The 23862-nt window shown below is 38.0% G+C and overlaps 1 protein-coding gene across 11 annotated transcripts in view; it reads right to left on the bottom strand.

Moving 5' to 3' along the window:
- The window catches only part of AFG1L (AFG1 like ATPase), a 223193-nt gene that overhangs the window by 67002 nt on the left and 132329 nt on the right, over positions 1–23862 (bottom strand). For all 11 annotated transcript variants that reach the window (XM_084962524.1, XM_084962529.1, XM_084962492.1 and 8 more), the window contains one exon: positions 20262–20344. In XM_084962524.1, the coding sequence (XP_084818650.1) occupies positions 20262–20344 (83 nt within the window). The remainder of the gene's footprint in view (positions 1–20261; positions 20345–23862) is intronic.

Raw genomic sequence — 23862 nt, 5'->3', positions numbered from 1 at the left:
CAAAAAACTAGTATAGTTCATCAAGGAATTTGGTAAAGTTGCAAGAAACACATTAATATACAGAAATCTGTTGCATTTCTATACAGTAGCAATGTGGGATCAGAAAGACGAATTAAGAAAACAATCGCATTTACCACTGCATCAAAAATAATAAAATATCTAGGAAAAAAAATCTAAGGAGGTAAAAGATACATACCCAGAAAACTATAAGATTCTGATGAAAGAAACTGAAGATGACACAAACAGATAGAAAGATATACCATGTTCCTGTACAAGAAGAATTAATATTGTTAAAATGACCATACTACCCAGGAAATCTATAGATTCACTGTAATCCCTACCAAAATACAAAAGGCATTTTTCACAGAACTAGACCCAATAATTTAAAATTTGAATGGAAACACAAAAGACCCTGAAATCCAAAACAATCCTGAGGAAAAAGAACAGAGCTGAAGGTATAACACTCCCTAACTTCAGACTACACTGAAGCCAAAGCTACAGAGTACAAAGCTACAGTAATCAAAACAGTATGGTTCTGGCACAAAACAGACACATAGATCAATGAAACAGAATAGAGAGCCCAGAAGTAAACCCACATACTTATGGTCACTTAATCTATGACAGAAGGGGTAAGAATATACAAGGGGGGAAAAATGGTCTCTTCAGTAAGTGGTGCAGGGGAAACTGAACAGCTACTTGTAAAGGAATGAAATTAGGTCATTTTCTCAAGACATATACAAAAATAAACTCAAAATTGACTAAAGACCTAAGGGTAAGACCAGAAACCATAAAACCCCTGAAGAAAACATAAGTAAACACTCTTTGACCTAAATCATAGCAAAATCAAAATCAAAATCAAAATAAATAAATGGGCAGTTCCTGTAGTGGTGCACCAGAAACGAATCCAACTAGGAACCATGAGGTTGAGGGTTTAATCCCTGGTCTTGCTCAGAGGGTTAAGGAACCGGCATTGCCATGAACTGTGGTATAGGTCACAGACGTGGCTCGGATCTGGCGTTGCTGTGGCTCTGGCATAGGCCAGCAGCAACAGTTCTGATTTGACCCCTAGCCTGGGAACCTCGATATGCCACAGATGCAGCCCTCAAAAGACAAAGGAAAAAAGACAAAAATAAATAAATAAATACATAAATAGGACCGAATCAGACTTAAAAACATTTCTACAACAAAGGAAACCATAAAGAAAATGAAAAGACAAACTACTGAATGCTTTGAAAAAAAAATATTTGCTAATGATATAACTGATAAGGGGTTAACATCCAAAATACATAAACAGCTCATATGATTCAACATGAAAAGAATAAACAATCTGGTTTAAAAATGGGCAGAAGACCTAAATAGACATTACTTCAAAGAAGACAGAGATGGCCAACAAGCACATGAAAAGATGCTCAATATCACTAATTATTAGAGAAATGCAAATTAAAACCACAATGAGATATATCACTTAACACCTGTCAGAATGGGTGTCATCAAAAAAAACCTACAAACAGCAAATGCTGGCAAGGATGTGGAGATAAAGGGAAACTTGTACACTGTTGGTGGGAATATAAATTGGTGTAGTCACTGTGGAAAATAGTATGGAGGGTTCTCAAAGAAGCTGAAAATCTAACTACCATACAACCAGCAATTTCACTTCTGCATATATATCTGAAAACAAACAAACACCAGTATGAAAAGGTGTACGCATGCCAGTGTTCACAGTAGCATTATTTATAATTGCCAATATATGGAAGGAACACAAGTATCCATCAATAAATGAAGAGATAAAGAAGATGTGGTATATATCCACAACAGAATACTATTTAGCCATAAAAATAATGAAATTTTGCCCTTTGCAACAATATGGATGAACTTGGAGGGTATTACACTAAGAGAAATAATTCAGATAAGGGCAGATACTGTACGATCTCACTTACATGCCACATCTAAAAAAAACCCCAAACTATTGTATATAACAAAACAGACTTGTAGACAAAGAGAAAAAAAATAGTGGTTATTAGTGGAGAAAGGAAAGGGGGAAGGGCAAGATAGGATTAGCGGATTTGGAGGCACAAACTATTATGCATAAAATAAAAGAACAATACATTGGCTGGATTAACAGCAGATTAGACAGATTAGACACTACAAAATAAACTATCCAGGAGTTCCTGTCATGGCTCAGTGGTTAATGAATCTGACTAGGAACCACGAGTTTGCGGGTTCAATCCCTGGCCTTGCTCCGTGGGTTAAGGATCCAGCGTTGCTGTGAGCTGTGGTGTAGGTTGCAGATGCAGCTCAGATCCCACATTGCTGTGGCTCTAGTGTAGGCTGGCAGCTACAGCTTCGATTAGACCCCTAGCCTGGGAACCTCCATATGCTGTGGGAGCAGGCTTAGAAAAGGCAAAAAGGCAAAATAAACAAAAATAAGTAAACTATCCAAAATGAAACAATATTGAAAAAAAAAAGATTGGGGAAAAAAAGAACAGAGCATCAGTGAGATCTGTGACAACATAAAGGAATTTCATGTAGATGTAACTGAAGTCCCAGGAATTGGAGACAAGAAAAGGGGACAGAAAAAAAAATGTGAAGAAATAAGGGTTAAAAATTCTCCAAAATTGATAAAAAACTATAAATGCACAGACCCAAGAATCACAACCAATGTATTTTTATGAGATTTTTAACATAAAATACATAAAATAATAAAATAACAAAGCAAAACATATGACTACAATAACACAAAGGCCAGCATAAGGAAAATGGAAGCATGCTGTTGCAAGGTTTTTATATTATTCAGAGGTATTAAGAGGTATAACAAGATGTTGAAAACAAAACCATTCAAAATTTATGGGATGCCACAAAAGCAGTTTTTAGAGGGACGTTCACAGTGATAAAGGCCTTTCTCAAAAAAAGAAGAAAAATCTCAAATCCACAACTTAAACTACCACCTAAAAGAATTAGAAAAAGAAGAAATCATAAATGTCAGAGAGGAAATCAATAAAATAGAGATTCAAAAAACAATAGAAAAAAAATCACTGAGATAGGATTAAGATGGTGGAATAGAAGGACTGGAGCTCAACTTCTCTCATAAAAACAACAAAATTACAAATGAATGCTGAGTAACTTCAACCAAAATGGACTGAAAACTTGAAAAAAGATGTTCTACTCCAGAAGACAAAGAGGAGGCCACATGAAGAGGTAGGGGGGCAATTACACGATATATGCAACCCCATACCTCCCAGATGGGAAGCCCCACAGACTGGAAAATAACTATCACACATACTCACCTGCATGAGAGTTCTGGGCCCTACGTCAAATACCTACACCTGGGGATCTGGCACTGGGAGAAAGAGGCCCCAGAGTATCTGGCATTGAAGGCCAAAGGGGCTTGGGCACAGGAGCTCCATGGGACTGGGGGAAATGGAAAACCCATTCTTGAAAGGCGCACACAGACTTCCATGTGCCCTGGGTCCCAGGGCAAAGCATAGCTCCAAAGCAATCTGGGTTGGACCTGACTGCAGTTCTTGGAGGATCTCCTGGGAAAAAAGGGGGTGACTGTGGCTTGTCGTGGGGGAAGGACATTGGAGGCAAACCTCTTGGGAATATTCATCAGTGTGTGTTTCTCTGGAGGTGGCTGTTTTGGGAAAATATGGCCCCACCTATCAGCACTGAGAAGCCCCAAGCCAAATAATAATCCAGGTGGGATCACAGTCCCATCCATCAGTAAACACACTACCTAAAGAGCTAAAGACACAGCCACCTCTAATCTCACACAGAGACAAAGCCCCAACCACTGGAGGGATAGGAATTAGCCCCACCTACCAGTGGGCAGGTACCAGTCCCTCCCATCAGGAAGCTTACAGCAAGCCCCCATACCAACTTCATCCACAAGGGGGGTAGATGCCAGAAGTAAGAGAGGCTACAACTCCACTGTCTACAAAAAGGACACTACACACAAAACCTATAACAATGAAAAGACAGACAACTATGACTCAGATAAGGGAGAAAGGGAAAAAAAAAACAGAAAAACAGCTAAGTGATCTGGAGATTATCAACCTCCAAGAAAAAGACTTTAGACTGTGGATGCTGAAGATGATGCAAGACACTGGAAATAAACTGGAGGCAAAGATTTATAATTTATAGGAAACACTGAGTGAAGAAATACAAGATTTAAAAATTAAGCAAGCAGAAATGTAAAATGCAATAACTGAAATAAAAAATTCATTACAAGCAGGCAACAGCAGAACACAGGAGGCAGAAGAATGAATAAGCAAGGTGAAGGACAGACTAGTGGAAATCACTAATGTGTAACGGAAAAGAGAAAAAGATTGAAAAGAAATGGAGAATCTCAGGGGTCTAGGACAATGTGATATACACTAACATCCCCATTATAGGGGTGCCAGAAGGAGAAGAGAGAGAGAAAGGGACAGAAAAAAATATTTGAAGAGATAATAGCCGAAAACTTCCCTAACATGAGAAAGGAACCACTCATTCAGATCCAGGAATTGCAACAAGTAACACAAGCCCAAGGAGGAACACCCTGAGACACATATTAATCAAAATGACCAAAATTACAGACAAAAAGAAAATATTCAAAGCAGCTAGGGAAAAGAAACAAATAATATACAAGGGAACCCTGATAAGGTTATCAGCAGATTTTTCAGCAGAAACTCTGCAGGCTAGAAGGAAGTGGCACAGTATACTTAACGGGATGAAAGGAAAAAACCAAGATTATTTTACCCAGCAACGCTCTCATTCAGATTTGAAGGAGAAATCAAAAGCTTAACAGATAAGCGAAAGCTAAAGAGAATCAGCAACACTAAACCAGCATTACAACAAATACTAAAGGAGCTTCTCTAGGCAGAAAAGAAAAGGCCACAACAAGAAACAAAAATACAGACTTCCCATGTGGCTCACAACATAACTACTCAGCATTGCTTCTACAGTGGCTGTGGCTCGACCCCTAGCTCAGGAACTTCCATATACCACAGGTGTGGCCACTTGTTAAAAAAAAAAAAGAAACAAACAAACAAAAATACCACAAATGACAAGGCTCACAAGTAAAGGCATATATACCATAAAGATAGGAAATTATCCATGCACAATTATGCTACCAAAATCAGAAATTCGGAGAAGAGGAGAGTACAAATGTAGAACACTGGAGATGCACTTGCAATTAAGAGACCAACAACTTAAAACAATCTTGCATGTATATATATAGACTCCTATATCAAAAATTCAGGGCAACTGTAAACCAAAAATCTACAACTGATACACAAACAAATAAGAAAATTCAACTCAAATACAACATTAAAGATAGTCATCAAACCACAAGAGGAGAGAATGAGAGAAGAAGGGAAGAAAAAAGAACAACAAAAACAAATCCAAAGCAATTAATAAAATGGCAATAAGAACATACATATCAATAATTACCTTAAATGTTAATGGAATAAATGTCCCAAACAAAAGACATACACTGGCTGAATGGATACACAAACAAGACATATATATTCTGTCTCCAAGAGACCCACTTCATTTCTAGGGACACAAACAAATTGAAAATGAGAGGATGGAAGAAAATATTCCATGCAAACATGAATCAAAAGAAAGCTGGAGTAGCAATACTCATATCAGATAAAATAGACCTTAAAATGAAGAATATTTTAAGAGACAAGGAAGGACACTATATAATGATCAAAGGATCAATACAAGAAGAAGATGTAACAATTTTAAATATCTATGCACGCAACTTAGGATCACCACAATATATAAGGCAACTGCTAACAACCTTATATGGAGAAATCAACAGTAGCACAATAATAGTGGGGGACTTTAACACCCCACTTAACAGCAATGGACAGTTCATCCAGACAGAAAACCAATAAGGAAATACAGTCCCTGAATGAAGCATTAGACCAGATGGACTTAATAGATATTTAGAGGACATTCCATCCAAAAGCAATAGAATACACATTCTTCTCAAGTGCACATGGAACATTCTCTAAGACTGATCACATCCTAGGCTACAAATCAAGCCTCGGTAACTTTAAGAAAATGGAAATCATATCAAGCATCTTTTCTGACCACAACATTATATGACTGGAAATCAATTACAAGAAAAAAACTGCAAAAAACACAAACAAGTGGAGATTAAACAACATGCTACTAAACAACCAACGGATCACTGAAGGAATTAAAGAGGAAATTAAAAAATACCTAGAAGCAAAAAACAAAAAAATGCAACACTCCACAACCTATGAAACACAGCAAAAAAAGTTATAAGAGGGAATTTTAAAGCAATACAAGCCTACCTCAGGAAACAAGAAAAAACTCAAATAAACAACCTAACTTTACATATAAAGCAGCTCAAGAGGGAAGAACAGACAAGACCTAAAGTTAGCAGGACAGAAATCAAAAAGATCAGAGTAGAAATCAATGAAATAGAAATTAAGAAAACAACAGAAAAGATATAATGACACTAAAAGCTGTTTCTTTGAAAAGATCAACAAAATTGATAAACCCTTCGCCAGACTTGTCAAGAAACAAAGAGAAAGGACTCAAATCAATAAAATTAGAAATGAAAAAGAAGTAACAATGGGCATCACAGAAAAACAAAGGATCACAAGAGACTACCATATGCAACTATATGCCAATAAAACAGAAAACCTAGGAGAAATGGACAAATTCTTAGAAAAGTACAATCTTCCAAGACAAAACCAAGATGAAATAGAAAAGATGAACAGACTAATGGCAAATACTGAAATTGAATCTGTGATTTAAAAACTTCCAACAAACAAAAGTCCAGGACCAGATGGCTTCACAGGCGAATTCTATCAAACATTTAGAAAAGAGCTAACACCTCTCCTTATGAAACTATTCTAAAAAACTGCAGAAGAAGGAACACTCCCTAATTCATTCTATGAGGCCACCATCACCCTCATAACAAAACCAGACAAAGATATCACAAAAAAGGAAAACTACAGGCCAATTCCACTGATTAACATTGATGGAAAAATCCTCAACAAAATACTAGCAAACTGCATCCAACAATACATTAAAAGGATTGTACACCATGATCAAGTGGGATTTATCCCAGGGATGCAAGAGTTCTTCAATATCCGCAAATCAATCTGTGTGATACACCACATTAACAAACTGAAGAATAAAAACCATATGATCCTATCAATAGATGCAGAAAAAGCCTTTGACAAAAATCCAACACCCATTTCTGATCAAAACCCTTCAGAAAGTAGGCAGAGAGGGAACCTACCTCAACATAATAAAGGCCATATATGACAAACCCACAGCTAACATCATTCTCAATGGTGAAAAGCTGAAAGAATGCCTGCTGAGATCAGGAACAAGACAAGGATGTGTCCACTCTCACCACTACTCTTCAACATAGTTTTGGAAGTCCTAGCACAGCAATCAGAGAAGTAAAAGAAATGAAAGGAATACAAATTGGAAAGGAAGAAGTAAAACTATCCCTATTTGCAGATGACATGATACTATACCTAGAGAATCCTAAAGACTCTACCAGAAAACTGTTAGACCTCATGCACGAATTTGGCAAAGTCGCAGGATACAAAATTAATACACAGAAATCAACGGCATTTCTATACACTAACAACAAAAATCAGAAAGTGAAATTAGGGAAGCAATCCCATTACCATAACATCAAAAAGAATAAAATACTTAGGCATAAACCTACCTAAAGAGACAAAAGACCTGTACTCTGAAAATTATAAGACATTGATGAAAGACATCAAAGATGACACAAACAGGTGGAAAGACATATCATGATCTTTGATGGGAAGAGTCAATATTGTCAAAATGACTATACTACCCAAGGCAATCTACAGATTCAATGCAATTCCTATCAAATTACCAAGGACATTTTTCACAGAACTCAAACAAAATATTTTAAAGTTTGATTGGAAGCACAAAAAAGACCCAGAATAGCCAAAGATACCCTGAAAAAGAAAAATGGAGCTGGAGGAATCAGGCTCCCAGACTTCAGACTATACTCCAAAGCTAGAGTCATCAAAACCATATGGTATTGGCACAAAGACAAAAATATTAATCAGTAGAACAGTATGGAAAGCCCAGGATTAAACCCATGCACCTACATTCAACTAATCTATGACAAAGGAGGCAAGAATATACAATGGAAAAGACAGCCCTTTCAACAGGTGGTGCTGGGAAAACTGGACAGCCACATGGAAAAGAATGAAATTAGAACACTCCCTAACACCTTATACAAAAATAAACTCAAAATGGATTAAAGACCTAGATATAAGATCGGATACTGTAAAACTCTTAGAGGAAAACATAGGCCAAACACTCTCCAACATAAACAACAGCAACGTCTTCTCAGATCCACCTCCTAGAGTAATGACAATAAAAACAAAAATAAACAAATGGGACTTAATTAAACTTAAAAGTTTCTACACAAAAAAGGAAACCCTAAACAAAATGAAAAGACAGCCCACAAAATGGGAGAAAATCTTTGCAAATGAATCAACTGATGAGGGATTCATCTCCAAAATTTATAAACACCTTCTGCAGCTCAATACCAAAAAAACAAACAACCCCATCAAAAAATGGGCAGAAGATCTAAACAGACAGTTCTCCAAAGAGGACATACAGATGGCCAAAAAACACATTAAAAGATGGTCAACATCACTCATGATTAGAGAAATGCACATCAAAGCCACTATGAGGTACCATCTTACACCAGCCAGAATGCCCATCATCAAAAAGTCTTCAAACAATAAGTGCTAGAGAGGGTGTGGAGAAAAAGGAACCCTATTACACTACTGGTGGGAATGTTAATTGGTGCAACCACTGTGGAAACAGTATGGAGATTCCACAGAAGACTAAAAATATAATTACCATTTGATCTGGCAATTCCACTCCTGGGTATCTATTCAGAGAAAACCAGGACTCGAAAAGACACATGTACTCCAATGTTCACTGCAGCACTCTTTTCAATAGCCAAGACATGGAAACAATATAAATGTCCATCGACAGAGGAGTGGATCAAGAAGATGTGGTACATATACACAATGGAATATTACTCAGCCATTAAAAGGAACGAAATACTGGCATTTTTAGCAACACGGATGGACCTAGAAATTATCATGCTAAGTGAAGTCAGTCAGACAGTGAGACACCAACATCAAATGCTATCACTTATATGTGGAATCTGGAAAAAAAAGGACACAATGAACTTCTTTACAGAACAGATACTGATTCATAGACATGGAAAAACTTATGGTTTCCAAATGAGACAGGTGGGGGTGGGGGGATGCACTGAGGGTTTGGGATGGAAATGCTATAAAATTTGATTGTGAGGATTGTTGTACAACTAAAAATGTAATAAAATTCATTAAGTAATTTAAAAAAAAAAGAAAAAAGAAAAAATCACTAAAACTAAGAGCTTGTTCTTTGAAAAGGTAAACAAAATTGAAAAACCTCTGGCCAGACTCACCGAGAAGAAGAGAGAGAATAACCAAAATAAGAAATGAAAGAAGTTCCCATTGTGGCAGAGCAGAAACAAATCCAACTAGTATCTATGAGGAAGCAAGTTTGATCCCTGGTAGGTGAGGGATCTGGTTCAGTGAGTTAAGGATCTGGCTTTGCCATGAGCTGTGGCATAGGTCTCAGACACAGCTCAGATCCTGTGTTGCTGTGGCTATGGCATAAGCCAGAAGCTGCAGCTCCAATTCTAGCCTGGGAACTCCCATGTGGTTCAGGTGCAGCCCTAAAAAAAAATTTTTTTTTAATGGAAAAGGAGAAATCTCAATGGACATTAAAGAAACACAAAAATCTATAAGATAATACCATGAACAATTATATACCAACAAACTTGACAACCTAAAAGTGGTCAACTTTCTAGAAATATACAGCCCACCAAAATTGAATCAAGAAGAAATAGATCAACTGAACAGACTGATAACTAGAAATGAAATTAAATATGTAATAAGAATACTCCCTACAAACAAAAGTCCAGGACTAGATAGCTTCACAGGCAAATTCTATCAAACATATAAAGAGGAAATTGTACCCATCTTTCTTCAACTTTTCCAAAAGGTTGAAGAAGAAGGAATATTCCCAAAGACATTCTATGAAGCCACCATCACCCTAATACCAAAACCAGACATAGATAGTATCAAAAGAGAAAATTATAGGCCAATATCTTTGATGAATATAGACAGGAGTTCCCGTCATGGCATAGTGGTTAACAAATCCAACTAGGAACCATGAGGTTGCAGGTTTGATCCCTGGCCTTGCTCAGTGGGTTAAGGATCTGATGTTGCCATGAGCTGTGGTGTAGGTTGCAGACACGGCTCGGATCCTGCTTTGTTGTGGCTCTGGTGTAGGCCGGTGGCTATAGCTCCGATTCAACCCCTAGCCTGGGAACCTCCATATGCTGTGGGAGTGGCCCTAGAAAAGGCAAAAAGACAAAAAAGAAAAAAGAAAATATATATAGACATAAAAATTCTCAGCAAAATTTTAGCCAACAAAATCCAACAACACAGAAAAAAGATCATATACCATGACCAAGTGATAGTCATCCAAAGTTCACAAGGATGGTTCAACATATGCAAATCAATCAATACCATATACCACATCAACAAAAGAAAAGTCAAAAACTGAATTTGCCAAAATCCAACATCCGTTCATGATAAAAACTCTTACCAAAATGGGTATAGAGGGAACGTACCTTAACATAATAAAAGCCATTTATGACATACCCACATCCAATACATTACTCAACAGAGAAAAGCTGAAAGTCTTCCCACCGAAATCTGGAAGAAGACAAGGATGGCCACTCTCACCACTTTTACTCAACATGGTATTGGAAGTCCTAGCTACAGCAATCAGACAAACAAAAGAAGTGAAATGCATCCATATTGGAAGAGAAGAGGTAAAACTGTCACTGTATGCAAATGATATGATACTAAATATAGAAAACCCTAAGGACTCCACACAAAAACTACTTGAACTGATCTATGAATTCAGCAAAGTAACAAGATATAAGTATAACATTCAGAAATGGGTTGCATTTCTGTATACTGGCAATGAAATATTAGAAAGGGAATATAAAAATACAATACCTTTTAAAATCACACCCCCAAAAATTAAATACTTAGGAATCAACCTGACCAAGGAGGTGAGAGACTGATATGCTAAGAACTATAAAACATTAATCAAGGAAATTAAAGAGGATTCAAAGAAATAAAAAGATATTCTATCCTCCTGGACTGGGAGAATTAATATCATAAAAATGACCATACTACCCAAAGCAATCTACAGATTCAATACAATCCCTATCAAATTACCCATGACATTTTCCACAGAACTATAACAAACAATCCAAAAATTTATATGGAACCATAAAAGATCCAGAATTGCCAAAGCAATCCTGAGGAACAAAAAACAAGCAGGAGGCATAACTCTCCTAGACTTCAGACGATATTACAAAGCTACAGTAATCAAGACTATGCAGTATTGGTACCAAACGAGATATACAGAGCAATGGAACAGAGTAGAAAACCCAGAAAAAAACCCAGACACCTATGGTCAATTCATCTTCAGCAAAGGAGGCAAGAATATAAAATGGGAAAAAGACAGTCTCTTTAGCAAGCGGTGCTGGGAAAACTGGATAGCTGTATGCAAATCAATGAAACTGGATCACACCCTCACACCATGCACAAAAATAAACTCAAAATGGCTTAAAGACTTAAACACAAGACAAGACTCCATCAAAACCCTAGAAGAAAACACAGGCAAAACATCCTTGGACCTCAACCATACAAATGTTTTCTTAGGTCAGTCTCCCAAGGCAACAGAAATAAAAACAAACAAACAAACAAAAAACCAATGGGACCTAATCAAACTGACAAGCAAAGGAAACCATAAGAGAAAACAAAAAGACAACCTATGGAATGGGAGAAAATAGTTTCAAACAACTCAACTGATAAGGGTTTAATCTCCAAAATATACAAACAATTCAACTCAACAGCAAAAAAAGCAACAACCCAATAGAAAAATGGGCAAAAGACCTGAATAGACATTTCTCCTAAGAAGATATAGAGATGGCCAATAGGCACATGAAAAAATGCTCAACATCACTAATTATTAGAGAAATGCAAATCAAAACTACTATGAGGTACTAACTCACACCAGTCAAAATAGCCATCATTAATAAGTCTACAAATAACAAATGCTGGAGAGGGTGTGGAGAAAGGGAACCCAACTTCACTGTTGGTGGGAACGTAAATTCGTACAACCACTATGGAAAACAGTACGGAGATACCTCAGAAAACTAAATACGGAACTACCATAGGATCCAGCAATTGCGCTCCTGGGCATATATCCATATAAAACTTTCATTGAAAAAGATACATGTATCCCTATGTTCATCGCAGTACTATTCATAATAGCCAAGACATGGAAACAACCTAAATGTCCAGCGACAGATGAATGGATTAAGAAGATGTGGTATATATATACAGTGGAATACCACTCAGCCATAAAAAAGAACAAAATAATGCCATTTACAGCAACATGAATGGAACTAGAGACTCTCATACTAAGTGAAGTGAGTCGGAAAGAGAAAGACAAATAACCATATGATATCACTTATATCTGGAATCTAACACATAGCACAAATGAACCTGTCTACAGAAAAACAAACTCATGGACATAGAGAACAGACTTGTGGTTGCAAAGGGGGAGAGGGATGGAGTGGGAGTTTGGGGTTAGTAGATGCAAACTACTGCATTTGGAGTGGATAAGCAATGAGATCCTGCTGTGTAGCACAGGGAACCATATCTAGCTACTTGTGATGGAACACGATGGAGGATAATGTGAGAAAAAGAATGTGTGTGTGTGTGTGTGTGTGTGTGTGTGTGTGTGTGTGTGTGAGAGAGAGAGAGAGAGACTGGGTCACTTTGCTGTACAGCAGAAGTCAACTACAGTAAAAAATTATGAAAAAATAAATGCAAACTATATGTTGCTTACAAGAAACCCATTTTAAGTATACACACAGGTTAAAAATAAAAGGAAGGGAAAAGATATATCATGCAAACACTACTTTAAAAAAGGAAGTACAGCGGCTATGTTAATACTAACCATAGTAGATTTTAGAGTAAGGAACGTTACCAAGAATAACGAGGTTCATTTCACAGTGACGAAGAAATCAATTCACCAAGAAGACATATCAATCCTAAATATTTACTCGCCTCATAACAGAGCCTGAAAATACATGAAACAAAAAGAGAACTATACAGAGAAAAAGATAAATTTATAATTAAGTTGGAAATTTCAATGCTTCTATTTCAGCAGTCAGTAGAAAAAGTAGGAGAAAAAAATCAGTGGGGGTATAGGAGACTTGAATACCACTATAAACCAACTTGACTCAATTGACATTTAAACACCACTCTACCAACCACAGTGAATATATAGTCTTTCTAATTGCAAAAGAAACAAGAGACATCATTTTCTGAGCTATAAAACAAGTCTCAATAAATTTAAAAGATTCAAACCATACAGCTTAGGTTCTCTGACCATAAAGAACTAATTTGGGAATCAGTAACCAAAAGATGTATATAAAAATCACCAAATGTTTGGAAGCTCAGCAATACACTTCTAAATAACCCACAGGTCAAAAAATAAAATCATAGGGAAAAATAGGACATGTATGAGATGCAGTTAAAGTAGTACTTAGAAGAAAATTATAGCATTAAAATGCTTACATAAGAAGAGCTGAAAGGTGTAAAACCGAGGACTTAAATCTCTATCTTTAAAAACTCGAAAAAAGAGAGCAAATTAAATCCAAACTCAGCAGAAGAAAGTAAATGATAGCGTGGAAATCAATAAAATATAAAACACAAAGCAACAGAGAAAATCAATAAAACAGAAGCTATTTCTTTGAGAAGATGAATAGAAGTAATAACTCTCACTAGCATGATCAGGAAAAAATAGAGATTTGTACCATTTTATTTTATTATTTTATTTTATTTTGCTTTTTTAGGGCCATACCTGCGGCATATGGAGGTTCCCAGCCTAGGAGTGGTATTTTCTCTTCAATACCATCACTACCATGCACTTCAATACCATGCACTAGTGTCAGAAGTAGGAATGATGTGAACGTACAAGACTCCAAAAGACACATGAGAGAATTCAAGGAGATGAAGGGAACGTATAGCAGGCCCATGTTTGGCATCAGTCCATAGCAACTTTGTTGTAGGTAATGAAAGACTGTTTCCATGGGGTATGCACACAGCCTGCTGCAGGGACTCTGGGCAGGCCAGTACTTGGAACTAAAACAAATCAAGTCTAAAAGGAAGGGGGCTAGACCTAATTTTTAAGTAACTCCTATTGGCAGATATTTCAGAGGTTCTTCAGTGGGAACTGAAACAGGAAATGACTGGGCTAGTAGTCTTGTGAGAAAAATTAAGACTAAAACTGCAGATTCCAACGTCTGGGATAGAAACACCTGGAATGGTAATGATGGGTGTGAGGAGAAGGACCCAAGATGCCCTAGAGACTCTGCTGAACCAGAAAGCGGCAACCCTCCAAGCAGAAGAAAGATCTCTGCCAAAATTTTAGGGATAAGAAGATGTGACAATCGAGCTAAGAAATGTTCTAAATTTTCATCAATGGTTCTCCTAGTTAGGGGCAGGGGAGCATGTGTAGGGAGTATCACAGGCAAGAAACAAGAAGGTTTTTTTGTTGTTTTTGCTGTTGTTTTTACTTTTTTTGTCTTTTTAGGGCTGCACCTGCAGCATATGGAGGTTCCCAGGCTAGGGGTCACACTGGAACTATAGCTGCCAGCCTACCCCACAGCCACAGCAACACCAGATCCGAGCTGTGTCTGTGACCTACACCACAGCTCACGGCAACACTGGATCCTTAACCCACCAAGGCCAGGGATCAAGCCTGCATCCTCATGGATCCTAGTTGGGTTTGTCAATCACTGGGCCACAACGGGAATGCCAAGAAACAAAAAGTTTTCAATTATGGGGAAGTAAGTTTTAACATATGTGAGTTCCAGTCTTTGTTTTCATAGGCCTTTCTTCTAAAACAGAGCTATAACCTCGAAGCTGTGTGTTTTTAGCCTGCAACTTTTTTTAATGGTGTTCAAAGATATATTCTTAGAAATAATTTCCTGTTTAGAATAACTGTTTCCTAAGTGGAAAATTAAGAGTACTTGAGACATGAATTCCATTTATAAAAGTAATTAAGAAGAACTTTCTTAAGGGAGTTCCCGTTGTGGCACAGTGCAAAAGAATCTGGCTAGTACCCATGAGGATGCAGGTTCGATCCCTGGCCTCGATCAGTGGGTTAAGGATCCGGTGTTGACGTGAGCTGTGGTGTAGATCGCAGATGCAGCTCGGATCCTGTGTTACTGTGGCTGTGGTGTAGGCTGGCAGCTATAGCTCCGATTCAACCCCCAGCCTGGAAACTCCCATGTGCCAAGGGTTCGGCACTAAAAAGACAAAAAAAAAAAAAAAAAAGAAAGAGAAGAAAAGAAGCTCCTTAAAACTGTTCAACAGATGGACGAATACTTGCCAGATAAAAACAGATAAGTATTTGGGCTGTGTCTGAAAAGTTGTAACATATATCTTTCATCATTTCAGTATGATTCACAGTCCCCATATACATGGAGCTGATATGGTCTTCAGATAACTTAACTGAGGTGTTAAATAACAGAATAAGGTACTCAGATGTAATTTAGTTGAAGTAGTAGATGATTCTGGTGGGTAGAAACCACATAATATAAAGGGAGAAAGTTGGGCTTCTTCAAGGTTAAAAGTCTGGTAATTAACTGTTGGGTCTCTCACTCACCCGCACATCTTGCTGAGAATGCAAGGCCCTAACCATTTCTAAAGGTGTGTTTACAGCAACCTTGAGGGATAAGGCAAAGACTCCCTGGAGACAAAAATCAGGCTTGCTTACTTCTGCCAAGAAAATGGTACATTTCCCAAACTCAGAATCCCTTTCTGTTAACACATTGACTGTGCATTGACAGTGCAGGCATCCATCTGGACCCTCAGCAAAACTCCTCTTCCCTTCCCCAAAGGGACTAGGGAGCAAGGAGGGAGCTGACTCAATATGCTATCTGTGCCCAAAGTAATAAAATCCTTTGTCTCTGGCCCAGGTTTCTTGTACCTTCTGCCATCATCCATGAAACAATGCACGTAAACCTACTACTTCATAAGTAGAGTGAAATCAAATCCAAGGCCTAATACCTCCCACTACCCCTTTTAGTTCAATTTATAATATTCAATTGAGGCCATGGCTTCTATGTGAGGATGATGGGGATATGGAACCCTCTCCTCAACTTCCTTCAACAGGTTAGGTAGTAAAAAGAACCTGTACTACTCAGCTCCTGAATGAAAAAGGAAAAGAGACAGAGTGAGGGTGAGTCCAAGGTAACCTGACTCCTCTCTCCAGGAAAGAATAACCCTTCACAGAATTGACAGCAAAGGGTCTAGGGCAGCATCCCACGGACCCCTCAGCAGTGGTGTTTCCTGTTGGAGAAGAGATGCTCTTGTTGCATATGTGAGATGATAATCTCAAATGTCACCAACCTCAGAGCAGAGAGCTAATCTGAAGTGGTTAAATTCCCTGGAAGCTATGGTATGGGGCCTCTCTTGGCAAACACCGGGTAGTTCAAAATAAATTACTGGTCCAAGTGAAGTGCAAACAAGAAGCCCAAGGGTTGGTCGACTTGTGTGGATTTTGGCAGACCGTAGTCCACTTGTGGGGATCTTACTGAGCCAAATTCGCCAAGAAAGCAGCAGGGGAAAAAATGACTTTGTGCTCACCTCTGGGGAGATCAGTTATCACAGAATGAAAAACAGGACAACATGGGTTATTTTATGCAAAAGTTTGGCTATTTAGGCTCAAGTTCTCTGTGACGTGCAACATGCTAAAATTAAACTCTCTTTTGGGGTTGTTTTATATACGATTAAAAATTTCTTGGAGTTCCCGTCGTGGCTCAGTGGGAAAGAATCTGACTGGCATCCATGAGGATGCAGGTTCAATCCCTGGCCTCGCTCAATGGGTTAAAGATCTGACATTGCTGTGAGCTGTGGTGTAGGTCGAAGATGGGGCTTGGACCTGGCATTGCTATGGCTGTGGTGTAGGCTGGTGGCTACAGCTCAGATTCGACCCCTAGACTGGGAACCTCCATATGTCATGGGTGCGGCCCCCAAAAAAAGCAAAAAACAATTTTCTTTGGATGAGCCAAAAACATCTGGAACTTAGTTATAAAGTTACTCTAGGATTTCTAAATTTCATATGATATAAAACTACAACAAAAATAGATTATATACAGACAATGGTTTGAATGAATTAGTTCTTATGGTAGCTCAAAGAATATTATGAGCTACAGATGCTGTTCCATGTCAACTTCTTTTTTTTTTTTTTGCCACACCCACAGCAGGCAGAAAGTCCTGGGCCAGGGATTGAAACTGCACCATAGCAGCAACCAGTGCCACTGCAGTGACAATACCAGGTACTTAACTTGCTGAGCCACATGGCAACTTCATAAATCTCTGGTAATTCTTGATATTATTTGGATTGTGGTAAGATATTTTAAATTGGCTTTTGGGAAAGTTAGACTAATAAAATACTGAATTAATAACTATTTTTACCTATTAAAGATTATACTTGGGATTCTGCATATATGAAATTCTGAGATAGTGCTTGCGTTTCTCTGGAGAGAGCTAGAATTTTGCTTTTCTTTTCAGTCAGTTGGGATGCCAGTGAGACTGACAAAGGGGTAGTCTGAACTTGCATATTCAGAAACTAATTCCAGATATTTAAGCAGAGGGTAATAAAGAGGAAAAATATATGCTTTAACAGGGCAATATATATCAAGGCACATTAAAATCTGTCATAGAGGGGCAATTGTTAAGATTTTCTATAAGAACAACATAAAATGGGAGTTCCTGTCATGGCTGAGCAGTAACAAACCGGACTAGGATCCCTGAGGGTTCGGTCCCTGGCCTTGCTCAGTGGCTTAAGGTCATGGTGTTGCCGTGAGCTGTGGTATAGGTTGAAAATGTGGCTTGGATCTGACATTGCTGTGGCTGTGGCTGTGGCTGGCAGCTGCAGCTCTGATTCAACCCATAGCCTGGAAACTTCCATATGCCGCAAATGCGGCCCTAAAAAGACCAAAAAAAAAAAAAAAAAAAAGATAAAATGAAACTCAATTAAATCAGAAATGTTAACATGACCTCAGGAAAGGAACCCTTCTTTCACTCTTTCAGGAAAGAAGTTCTACCAAGGGCTCATGTGAAACAATATAAATGATATCCCCAGCAACTCATCATGGTTTCTAACATTATTCTCCCACTTCTGAGATGACTTTAATTCCTAATTCTCCTCAGGGACACATATCTGTCTTCCCCCTAAGGTGTGCCACCAGGCTCTCTATTCTTGGTTATCAGACTACGGTGAAGCTCTTTTGATGTTAAATTCTTAAACAAATCTACTTTCTTTGGGGAGTAAAGAATCTACGTACTTTTAAGAAAGCACTTCCAGAGTTTCATAGTATCCTTTACATATTCTAGTTTCCTGGTCTCTTGGATGCTGTTAGATTCTGATTTCCCCCAGCGCATGTTTAAAGTACAAATCTGAATTCCGTTGTGTTGGAACTATATTACTTTTATCAGAAAGAGTAAGAGGCAACATCGGGTAGGTCAGAGAGAAAGTGGCTCTGCTAAAGCAAAAGCGCCTTTCCTCCTCCTGTAAACCCCACCAAGTCCTCTCTAGTTCCAGGAAACACATTTCATGACTTAGACCCAGATGACTATGTTTATTTAAGGAACTTTCCTTCAGGAAAATGTCTTAATTCTTCCACATAAAGATACATTTTTTAGGAAAACAGGAAATGAGAATTATCTTCATTGAAAAAGAATAAAAGGAGGAGTTCCCTTGTGGCACAATGTGTTAAGGATCTGGCATTGTCACTGCAGTGGCTTGGGTCGCTGCTGTGACATGGGTTTGATCCCTGGCCCAGGAACTTCCACATGCCAAAAAAAAAAAAAAAAAAAAAAAAGAAAGAAAGAAAAAGAATAAAAGGAATAATAACTAATTAATTAATTTCTAAGTGCCCTACATCTGGTATATCAAGAAACAGGTTGCGAAGCTTGGGGGGAAGCTCAGGAATATCAGAAAAATAAAAAGACCAGAAAGCACAAACATAAAAGAAACTGAGGGGGAAAAGTCCAAGTTAAAGCAGAAGAAAAGTGCTCTAAGAATTTCTCACAATTATAAAGTACTTTAAAGACAAAGTACTTAAGGGCAGATGAAGAACCTCCTATAATAATCATCAGAATCTGAATAATAAACTGAAATAGTCCCCTTGGTACACTGTAAAGTATGCAATTTTAATTATGTGATTTTTCTAGCTAATTTCTGCTTCAAAAACAGTAAAGTACTTCTGCTTGCAAGGTGGCAGAGAGGAGAACTTTTCTGAACCTCTCATAAGTACATTGTCATCAAAATTTAAATTAGCAGAAACATGCCTTTAAGTTAAATCACAATTAGCCCTTAGACAGACCTATTTACTGAGAACCCACTATGTGCCCAACACCGGCAGCATATGCTAAACAGTTTGCATTTGTAAAGCAATTTTCCTTTTCAGGTTCGCACAAACGACATTTTAAAACAAACTACATTTTTTTTCAGCATTAACTGCATGAGCTAAATATATCTATTATTATAAATTGCTCCTACTCAGGAGAGTCTGAGCTTTTAAAAGACAAAATATATCGAGCTGTGCTTGTGTGTGTATTTTACATAGCTATGTATGGAAGTCAGTCAACAATGATAAATACAAACAGATTGTCTGACAAAATAAAACAACAATTTTCAGGGAACAGAAAGGACACATTTGTCAGAAGATGTCCACAAATAATTAATTACTATAGCACAATAAAGATATTCTCTTAATCCTAGAGTTTCTTATAAGAAGATACTCATTACTTTCTAACCATCTGTCATCACTCCTCCCCCAAAACTAATTAGGGTTTCCTCCAATCACACATTATAAATCATGCAAATGCGGATGGCAAAAAACACAGTTAAAAGAAGTTAACATGATAACATTTTGTATTTTAAAAATCACAGGCTTCAGAAATAGCCTTTCATGTTCTAATAATTACCCTGATTATTTTTCTCATCTTTTCCTGATTAATTATTAGACATTAAACTTAGAAAATTAAAAATACACTTACAGGTAGTAGAGTTTTCCTGCAGCAGGAAGTTCCCTTTTCCGATAATCTATCCCAGAGTCTAGCTGGACAGTATTACAGTATTCCTACAATCCAAACACACAAAATATCCTTATAAACAAGAGGCGGCTTAGAATTATTATCTTCCTGCTATCCTATCTTTCAATTTTTAAAATTCTCACCAGGTCGTGGTGTATGATTTTTTTGAAAAGAATGTATACATGTATGTGTAACTGGGTCACCCTGCTGTGCAGTAGAAAAAAATACATATATAAAGAAAAATAAAAATAAAAAAAAGAGAAAAAAAAATTCTCCTCAATAAAGTAATATAATGAGTTTAGGACAAAACAATAGAACTCATATAAGAACATAAATGTTGCAATATTAAACACATATCAATTTTTTAAAACTAAAAAAATTAAAATTAATTAATAAAATTAAGATTCACGGCAAGCCTTCTGAAACTTTGCTAAACATTACTGTCAGCAAATTCCCCTTATACTTGCATTAGGTTTTTAAAATCCCAATTTCCATTATTGTGAAGTGAGAAGCTAAAGGCTATCAGGAAGAATAATTCATGGGTCATAACATCACCATGGGAGATAGCCTAAGAAAAAGAAAGCTGCATCAGGAGTTCCCATCGTGGTGCAGCGGAAATGAATCCGACTAGAATCCATGAGGTTATGGGTTTGATCCACGGCCTTGCTCAGTAGATTAAGGATCTGGCATTGCTGTGAGCTATGGTGCAGGTCTCAGACACAGCTCAGATCCCACATTGCTGTGGTTGTGGCATAGGCCAGCAGCTGTAGCTCCGATTCAACCTCTAGCCTGGGAACCTCCATGTGCCACGGGTGTGGCCCTAAAAAGCAAAATAAGTAAATAAATAAGAAAGTTACATCAGAACATTAGAAGCATTTTCAGTGGAAGGATCATACAAAAGTGAGGCTGTATGTGTACCTGCCTTCACTTCTGAACAACATCCAAGCCCTTGTTCTTTAATTCCCTCTACAGCCATCCATGTCTTCAAAGTTCTTCTTGTAGATGCCTCCCTTCAGCCTTAGTCATCCAGTGCCACTGCTGTCCTTGTCTCCTCCCAAATACTCTTTCCTTTCCATTCTCCTGGGCACATGTGTACATGGAAACACACACACACTAAAATTCTTACTATAAGGAGTTCCCGTCGTGGCACAGTGATTAACGAATCCGACTGGGAACCACGAGGTTGCGGGTTCGGTCCCTGCTCAGTGGGTTAAGGATCCAGCGTTGCCGTGAGCTGTGGTGTGGGTTGCAGATGCGGCTCGGATCCCATGTTGCTGTGGCTCTGGCGTAGGCCGGTGATTGGACCCCTAGCCTGGGAAACTCCATGTGCCATGGGAGTGGCCCAAGAAATGGCAAAAAGACAAGACAAAAAAAAAAAAATTCTTACTATCGAAGCAAAACAATTTTTGCTACTCCCAGCTTTCTTGATCAGCTGGCTTCTGGGGCTATACACACACACATACACATACACACACATACATATGTACATATTTATATATATACTTATTCTAGTAGAACAGTGGTAGGTTAAGAGTTTTCAGAACAATTCAAGAAACATTTACAGGCTGACTTTTTTTTGGTTTGTTTTCATTCAAAATAAAAACTGCATTATGAAAATTCATGAGAAAAAATCATATTTTAACAACTTCACTACTTTTATTAATGAAAAACTGCATTTAAGGGCTAAAGTAATTGTGGTAGATATATATTTTCCAAAGATGGCTGCAATAATATCTCCAAGCTGACATGTTAAGATGTTGACCTTCTAACCATCAAAAAGTGAGGTCTATGCTTCCCACTTGAATCCTGTGGCTATGGTGAAATTGATGCTATGCAATAATATCTGATGTGGCCCTGAGGCGGCTTCTTACTTGTTGGGGAGAATACTTGCTCAGGAACCCTGAACTGCCAGGAAGCAACCATGCCACAGGAGAACTTACAATAGCCGATACAAAGAGGCCTTGAAATGACATGAAGACAGAGGTGTCTGACCAGTCCTCAGATGTTCCAGATGTAGCCATTATCACAATGAGGGGGCCAGAACTGCCAGCTGAGCTTTTCTCAAATCCCAGAACCACAGAAACCAGAAGGGATAATAAAATAATGTTGTTTTAAGCCTCTAAATTTTGCAGTCATTTGTTGCACAGCAATAGACTATCATAAGAGCAGTATCCGGGCATACCTGAGATGCAGCAACATTCTTCCTCCCTGAAATTACGTCCTAGGTTGTACTGCTATGCAAGGGCTGTTTATCATCTGTGCTACAGGGAAGAAGAGACTGTGCACAGTAGCAGTGAGAATGCATTTCCCCTCCTCCCATGGCAAAGCGGCTAAGGGGCTCAGGGAAATAAAACAAGATGATTGACTATCCTTCTGAGACTGAGAGGTTTCTCCAAGACCAAGAGGTTTTTCTAAAAGTAGCACTTTCAGTGCTTATACCAGGATAGTCCTGGGCACTCTGGGTTAGTTGCCCCTCTAGGAGTGAAGGCTGGAAAAGCTATAGCATTTTAATTTATATATTGGCAATTGTGAATTAGGTTAGAATAAAATGATCCCCATGAAGAGGCGGGTCCTCTGGGAAAGCCTACAGAGCTACGCTTTTGAACTTCATACTTGAAGAACCACCCCAAACCTAACGGAGTCATGCCACCCTACAATGCTTGATCTAAGCAGCCAGTGGCCTCCCCACCCACATAGTCCTAGCTCCTCATTCCAAGAAGCTCAAGCCCTCACACAGGATATGGGCTCTACAATCCATCTCACCAGAAAGAAATACAGCATTGTCTACATACATGCATTCCACTCTCCCCTTAGATGACCTGTAAAAAAAAAAAATGTATAGCCATACATCTCACTTCCTCTCAACTTTAAGTAATGTGGTAAACCTGAGCAAAGAGATACTTTCTCCCCCAGCCCCTGCTATAACGGTGGGGCTCAGCCCCCCAACGCAACGAAAGAAGATGTACTTGCTTAGGTAACACTTCTTACTCTCTCTCTGAGGAAAATCTGTTCTGGTTTGTAAGAGCCAATTATTCAAAAGCTACCTATACTACAGACAATATACTACATAGTGGAGCAACAGATATTCATATAAGTGTATCTCCTCAGGTTCTCCATTTCTTTAAAACTATAATTTATCTTGTATTACTCAATATTCCTAATTTAGTCAAAAAATGTTCTTTTTTTGCTATTAAAAAATAAGGCTAATGAAAGTCATATAAGCTTCAATTCCTCCTTCTGGGTAACTAACTTCTCTCTCATATGAGTGATTAAGCCCTACCAAATGATTGCATTTGTACATTCACTAATCACCACCAAGGAATACCTAATCAGCAGCATAAGAACGGTAACCAAAGCCCTTAGATGTTAGCTCTTAATTGTCGGAAAAATACTAACACTCAGTTTATATTTTTAAAGAAAAATAAACCTCGAAATTTCTGATTTTACTCATTTAAGCTAGATTCTTCAGAGCACTTTGCAGAAGGATGGAGGTGGGTGAAAACTAAGCTTTTTCCAAGTTGAGAATGAATCTAGTCAAAAGGGCATGATCTCTAAGCAATTTTCT

The sequence above is a fragment of the Sus scrofa genome, chromosome 1 (assembly GCF_054392235.1).
Source record: "Sus scrofa isolate SSC_HxYL_T2T_F1_AM1 chromosome 1, Sscrofa_HxYL_maternal_Yorkshire_Landrace_v2.0, whole genome shotgun sequence".
NCBI lineage: Eukaryota > Metazoa > Chordata > Mammalia > Artiodactyla > Suidae > Sus > Sus scrofa.
This window is presented reverse-complemented; position numbering and strand designations above follow the sequence as displayed.